The following is a 7,006-nucleotide window of genomic DNA, read 5'->3' as shown; positions in this document are numbered from 1 at the left end:
GGGGAAGGGGGCGGGTGTTGCTGGTGGGGGCCTCACGTGTTTCAGACACTCCAGCATGGACCAGCTGGGCCCAATGGCCTGTCTCCGTACTGTCAACTCAATGTAATTCATCGCGGTCAATGCAAGCTCTTGCTGTTTTTGATGCTATTCGGAGTGTCCCTGAGGCTGAGATGTGGCAGCTTGTTAATCAAATTCCCGCTCCCGTTCCAGCTCGGAGCTCATTCCAGCTTCGAGCGGGGCTGAAACAGTTAAATGTGCTTCAGGCACGAAGCCTATCTGTAGCTGTAAATAATTAGTAACGTTAAGGCAAAAACCAGAACAGGGAAGTGACGACACAAGTACGCATGAGATTGGAATTGACTGAAAGGCGATGTAGATCCCAGGCAGAGTCCTGAGAATGTCAAGAACAGAGCAAGCTACAATATCTGGGAGCTGCTGATTGGACTGTGCTAGCTCAGTTCCCCCACGACTTTGAGGACGTTTATTTAAACTGTGCAGGAAGTTGCTGAGAGGAGAATAAGAGGGGGCCAGCCAAAGGGAGAGGGATTGAGAGGGAGCAGCAGCAACAAGAACAAGAACCTAACGCAAGGCTTTGGGATTTGATCGAGTAACAGATTGGAGATGTGCAAAGGGTTTGCTACACTGCCAGCTTCATGTTTGGAAAGGTATCTTTTCACTTCTGCACCTTAGTCCGGTGCCTCTATATCCTTTCTGTAATATTGAGCCTGAACTGTGCGCAGTTGACTGTTCTTGAAAAATATGTCAGCCCAACACACCTTGTCTCAGTAGCAGAGTTACATGTTACCATGGGTCCTTGTGCAGGGTTAATGGGCTCACTGGTTGTGCCCTGCGGCCGGAACAGGTGAAAAGTGGGCGTGATGACAAGATAGGCTGAATGGTCTCTTTTTGTTGTGTAAATGTTTCTACGGAAATGCCAGATAAATACTTACTGTTAGTACTGGAATATTGCTGGAACGAGAGACATGTTGCCGAAGCTTTTCATCTTGCACTCATCAGGACAAACGCAAGAATGCCAAATTTCAAAATGACCACAACAATTTATACTACAGGAGAAAAAGGGCGCTGGTTGGTTTGCAGGTCAACTCTAAATGGCCGAGGTATTGCCTTGGAGAAAGCAACGAACAACTATAGACTCCTCAGGCTCCTGGGTAATTCAAAAAAGGTACAAGGTTTGAACTACCCCATTGGAGTATAAATTGTTGTGATTGTTTGAAATTTGGTATTCTTGTGTTTGTCCTGATGAGTGCAAGATGAAAAGCCTTGACAACATGTCTTTATTTTCAGCAAGATTCAAGTTCTGTACTACCAAGCGACTTGCTCTGAGTACTTAAAATACTTATTATAAACTCTTAAATTCCAATCTTTTACCCTCCTCCTTCCAATACCACCGCTCCTCACCTAATACCACCCTAGCTGAGATCAGCTAATCAGCCCTAAAACTAGATTGAGCCAGGATTGATCTTAGTGCCTTTCTAAGTAAAGTGTCTTCTGTGATTGTAATGGTAAAATGAGATCTGCTGGTAAAATAAGTTCTGCTGAAGGGTCATGAGGACTTGAAACGTCAACTCTTTTCTTCTCCGCCGATGCTGCCAGACCCGCTGAGTTTTTCCAGGTATTTCTGTTTTTGTTTTGAGATCTCCATGATGTGTAGATGGGACAAAGGGAGCTGAACTGGCCGCTGGCTTAGACTAACATTCATTCTTTTAATTTTCCAGAGCAAAAGAGGTTGGCACTCGACTGAGCATCCTGCTGCTGAAATCAGAGTCCAGTGTATCCAGGAGCGAGAGGAAAACCAGGATCCCAGGGTAAGTCCAGTAACGGGAGGACGCCAAGTGGGAATGTGTGACTAGAACACGGTGTGAGTAATGTGCGAGGTGGTGTGTAGCTGGAGTCACGATGTATAGTTGGTTTACTAAGTCTCCTCTTAAACCCCAACAGACCCTAATTCACTGAGGCAACAACAATTCAACCAATTCCCAGTCAACTTCAACCATGCCCCTTCATTAATCACACTCTAAACTGTGGTCACACCCCCCAAATTACTAACCATACCTGCAAATAACTAGTCACACCCTCGAATAATGAGTCACACCCTCAAATAACTAGTCACACCCCCAAATAACTAGTCACACCCTCAAATAATGAGTCACATCCTCAAATAACTAACCGCATCCTCAAATAACTAGTCACACCCGCAAATAACAGCCACATCCTCAAATAATGAGTCACACTCCCAAATAACTAGCCACACCCTCAAATAACGAGTCACACACTCTATAACTAGCCGCATCCTAAAATAACTAGCCACACCCCCAAATAACTGTAACCACACCTTCCAAACAGCTGTAACCACACCCCTAAACATTTTTACCACACACCCAAACATCAGTAAACACTCTTAAATATCTGTAACCACACCCCCCAATACAACAGATAACCCCACCCTCTAATATGTACAGCATCTATCAGCTTTTGGCCACCTGTTCGTTTGCCTCGGTGTCTATTATTGTCTGAATCTGCCTCTGTGCAGGTCTCGTCCTCATTAGAGGCGCGATATTGTTGTTTCGATTGTCGATAATTTGGATAAAACAATCCCGTTTGATTTTTGCAGGAAAAGCCACGCAGACGAAGTTCGTAAATGGGGAGAATCGCTGGACACCCTGCTGGAACACAAACGTAAGTGTGAAAGGAAGAAAGGTTTGTTTATGTATAGCGGCTGGTAACATCTCTGAGAAACATCCTACCACACGGTGAACTGCACTGCAGGGCGGGCACAAGCAGCCATTCCGCGCACAGGGGGATCCAAAAAATGGTAGTGAGATGAATAACCAGTCAGTCCACCTTTTGGTAACATTGGTTAAGGGTTTGTCATTGGCCGTAGGGTCCTTAACATACCCAAGCATAATATTTTCATAACCGGTAAACAACTGTATACAAATACATTTATATTGAAACACAATTTTTAAGGACCCTATGATATTTCTGTTGGGTTAATATCAACAGTGTCCTGAAGATTAATCTTTTAAATTCATGCAAATTCCTGAAGCATTGTTGAACTATAATGGATAATGGGAGATTGTAGAGGGACCAAAATTAAATGCACAGACAGCATGTGCAATGTCTGGGGTTGTATAGGTTGCAATGAGGGACTGTATGTGTGCATACAGTGGTAACATTGCAGCTCTGGCATGTGCTCTGTGATTTTTTTTTAATTCATTCATGGGATGTGGGTGTCACTGGCTGGGCCAGCAATTTATTGCCCTTGAGAACTGAGAGGCTTGCTAGGCCATTTCAGAGTCAACCACATTGCTGTGAATCTGAAGTCACATGTAGGCCAGACCAGGTAAGGACAGCAGATTTCCCCCCCTAAAGGGGACTAGTGAACCAGATGAGTTTTTGTAACAATTGATTTTAATTCCAGATGTTTTAATTGGATTCAAATTTCACCATTTGCTGTGGTGGGATTTGAACCCAGGCCCCCCAGAGAGTTACCCAGGGTCTCTGGCATACTGACCAACTGATAATACCACTGTACCACCACCTCCCCAATGGTCATGAGACTGGGAATGGAAGAGTCATTCACATTGGCGCAAAGGCCAATTCTCTCTGAAGAAGAGCCATACGGGCGCGAAACGTTAACTCTGTTTCTCTCTCCACAGAGGCTGCCCAGAACTGCTGAGCTTTCCCAGCACTTCCTGTTTTTATGTCAGATTTCCAGCGTCTGCAGTATTTTGTTTTTAGCTGTGACCAGTTCTCTCCGTCTGCTTCCAGGCGGTGTGGCTGCATTCTGTGCCTTCCTCCGCTCCGAGTTCAGCGAGGAGAACATCGACTTCTGGCTCGCCTGTGAGGAATACAAGAACACAAAGACCGGCTCCAAGCTCACACTCAAGGCCCAGAAGATTTACGATGAGTTCATCAAGGTCCAGGCCCCAAAAGAGGTAGGTCTTCCTCTCTCATTACCGTGCGTTCTCCAGGCTTCAGTTTTTTTTTGTCGCTCTGCCATTGGCTGAAAGTGAGTCGGGGGTCAAGGGGGATGGGCTGGGGGGTAAGTCTGGAGGGTTGGGGGGGGTATTGGGGGTGGTGAGAAGCTGAGGGAGAGTCAGGTGGTGACTGAGGATTCGGAGGGGGCTGAAAGGTGGGGGTGGGGTCAGAGGAGAATGGGAGGACGGGAAGGTCTGTACCTCACTGGGGTGGGGGGAGTCTCATCCTCACGTTGAAATCCTTCCATGGCTTTTCCGTTCCCGATGTCTGTTCCTGCACTGTTGGGAACGCCATTTATCGGATGAAACGTTACACTGAGGCTCGTCTCAGGATAGACAAGAACAGGGGAGTTCTCCTTTGTGTCTTGGCCAATATTTACCCCTCAGCCAACACTGTTGAAACAGCTTATCTGGTCATTTATCCGCCGTATTTGTGGGAGCTTGCTGTGTGCAAATTTCCCACATTACAACAGCAAGTACCGTTAATTATGTTAATTATATTGTTAGGGTTGAATTTTCGTTTTGGGGATGGGGAACAGGAACTGGAACAGTTTCCGGGTCCTGAACACACCTCTGAGGGGAAACAGTCATTTGTCGAAATTTTGACTGGGTTGTCCCCTTAATTGACATGGAGACAGGTTCCCTGTCCAATTAAAGGATGACTCAAATATGGAGGGCCAATCAGAGGCCTGCCAGCTGGACAGGAGCAGGGGAGGAGGGGGTGAGCCCACTATAGGGCGGCCTTTGCCTGCAACCCTACCCAGGCAGGCAGGGAGGGCCTCTGGGCCTACCTGCAGGGCTGGCGCCCCTGGCCTGCCACTAGATGTCTGCCTCTAAGCAGTTGCACTGCAACCCGTCGCATAGAGAAACTGGAAACCAGCTGGAAAATGCCTACCTTCACAAGGCTCTTCATGAGCCTAACTCCCTGCCTCCCTGGGGGCAGGCAGCCTTCCCAGACCCTGAACCCGCTCTGGCCAAAATGGCCACTGCCCGGAGCAGGGCTGCGGAACAGGCCAGCGTCATAATTTTTAGGCCCCATCCACCTCCGTTCCCAACTCAGTGGGGCCTGCAAATTCTGGCCTCAGGCCCTGAAAACACATGGAGTCGACTGTCTCCATGGGAGGGCCGTGAAGGGAGGAGCTGGTGAGCAGAACACTGATTGTCTCCTTGTTGGTTCTTTTCAGGTGAATCTCGACTCGCACAGCAGAGAGAGTGTCCACAAGAACATGACGAACCTGAGCCTCTCCTGCTTCGACCCGGCCCAGAAGAGGATCTATGGCATCATGGAGAAAGACTCCTTCCCTCGCTTCCTGAAGTCTCAGTTCTATCTCGGCTTGTTCAAGCAGGCTTAGAGGGAGAAAGACGTATGCCTGAGAAAGGAAGAGGAATCACAGAGAGGTCTGGAGAACGTTGCTTAGTAAATCATCAAGCCAACCTCTGGAAACCTAGGGTCCGGAACTTTTATTCCTCAGGCTTTTGCCTTCAGCTGGTCAACTGACTGAGAAAGCCATCTTGTTCAAACTCATTTTTATCGAATTTTAGTGAGCAGTGAAGATTCCAACTGTGATAATGAGACATGTCCTGCAGATATAGCCCAGCAACAGTCACAGCCTTCAGGGCAGATAGGGTAATAATCTGGTGGCGGGGTGGGGGTGGTGGGGGTTAATAGCTATCAAACACCCATGGGCCTTGGGTGGGGAGCATCTTATATTTGCTGCCATCCAGCCTGTTCCTTGGGCTGGAGACAGTTACGTTTCTCTAAACAACATAAAGGTCAGATCCATGGCAGAGGTACTTCCATTGTCCAGACTCACAGGAAGAGGAGTTGGCCATTCAGCTCCTCAAGGTTGTTTCATAGTCAACGTTGAGAGGTTAAACCAATCCTTCCCAAATTTTACTCTGGTGTGACCACATTTTAATGCTTAAGACTTCGTGTTAAGGTGTGGGCTGTTCCCTTGTGGACCCCAGGGGTGCTAGAGTCTGGGTGCCAACTGTCAGTGACACTGGAGCTGGCCAAGGGGGTGAGCCCTGGCAGCTTGGACTGAGTGCCTTGCAGCTCAAAGGCCACGGCTTGGATGTGCCCTGCGAGGTGTTCCCCAGAGTGAACATTGAGGTCGGGCTGGTGGGGGGGAGAATCAGAGAGCTCTTGAGAGCTGTTGATTGTGGGGAGGTTAGCTGTTGAGCGGGGTGAGGGCGGAGAGTAAGTTGTTGAGCGGGGAGTGGGTTAAAACTGCTGGGTTTGCCCTGAAAAAAGCAGAGTCCCACCTTTTTACAGGCTGTGATTGTGCAATCGGGCCTCAGAGAACAGGCAATTAACAAATCCCACCAACACAAAAATAAACAAACATTTAAAATCTCAGTTCAAGCTCCACAGTTGCCATTGTTGGCTCAGAGCTCGTGACCTCAAACTCTCATCCCGTGACCCCACCAGGGGTCGTGGCCCACAGTTTGGGGTCCCCTGGATTAGCCTTCTCACTCTAAAGGTGCCAATCAGGTCATTGTCTCTCTTTCTCTCTCTCTCTCTCTCTCTCGACCTCAAGTTTTGTTCAGCCCTTATAACAATATGTGATATTGGGACTACAGTCCCACTATTTTAAATGTAACATAGACAATAGAATCTTCTGTTAAAGCATCAAAGTGCATCCTGTTAGCTTCCCCCATCATTCTATCCATTAGGTTGTGTTTATAGTGTCAGTTTTGGCTCAGTAATAGGTTATGATCTCAATCCCCACTCCAGAATCTTAAGCATATGATGGGTTGACAGTCTAGTGCAGTGCTAAGGTGGTCGGGGTGGGGGTTGTTGGGGCACTGTTGGAGGTGCCATCTTTCAGGTGAGATGTTAAACCCTCTTGGTTGTATGTAAAAGATCTGAGTGCACTATTTTGAAGAGCAGGGGAGTTCTCCCTGGAGTCCTGGGTCAACATTTATCCCTCAACCAACATCACAAAAACTGACTCTGCTGTTTGTGGGAGCTTGCTGTGCGCAGATTGACTGCTCTCATTTCC

At 47.7% G+C, this 7,006-nt stretch overlaps 1 protein-coding gene across 1 annotated transcript; it reads left to right on the top strand.

The window, feature by feature from the left end:
* Positions 1-486: 486 nt before the first annotated feature.
* On the top strand, positions 487-6,366 carry LOC144668819 (regulator of G-protein signaling 4-like). The gene is made up of 5 exons (XM_078531194.1): positions 487-665; positions 1,737-1,826; positions 2,633-2,697; positions 3,793-3,959; positions 5,186-6,366. Exons 1-5 carry the CDS (start codon positions 622-624, stop codon positions 5,351-5,353), a joined length of 534 nt encoding a protein of 177 aa, XP_078387320.1. The 5' UTR covers positions 487-621; the 3' UTR covers positions 5,354-6,366.
* The last annotated feature ends 640 nt before the right edge of the window (positions 6,367-7,006 follow it).

Source organism: Cetorhinus maximus, chromosome 28, assembly GCF_964194155.1.
Source record: "Cetorhinus maximus chromosome 28, sCetMax3.hap1.1, whole genome shotgun sequence".
In the NCBI taxonomy this organism is placed as follows: domain Eukaryota; kingdom Metazoa; phylum Chordata; class Chondrichthyes; order Lamniformes; family Cetorhinidae; genus Cetorhinus; species Cetorhinus maximus.
This window is presented reverse-complemented; position numbering and strand designations above follow the sequence as displayed.

Coding starts and splice junctions, on each gene's coding strand:
- LOC144668819 (XM_078531194.1), top strand. CDS start 622: ATGTGCAAAGGGTTTGCTACACTGCCAGCTTCATGTTTGGAAAG. Junction 666..1,736: donor CCAGCTTCATGTTTGGAAAG/GTATCTTTTCAC, acceptor TTAATTTTCCAG/AGCAAAAGAGGTTGGCACTC. Junction 1,827..2,632: donor AGGAAAACCAGGATCCCAGG/GTAAGTCCAGTA, acceptor TGATTTTTGCAG/GAAAAGCCACGCAGACGAAG.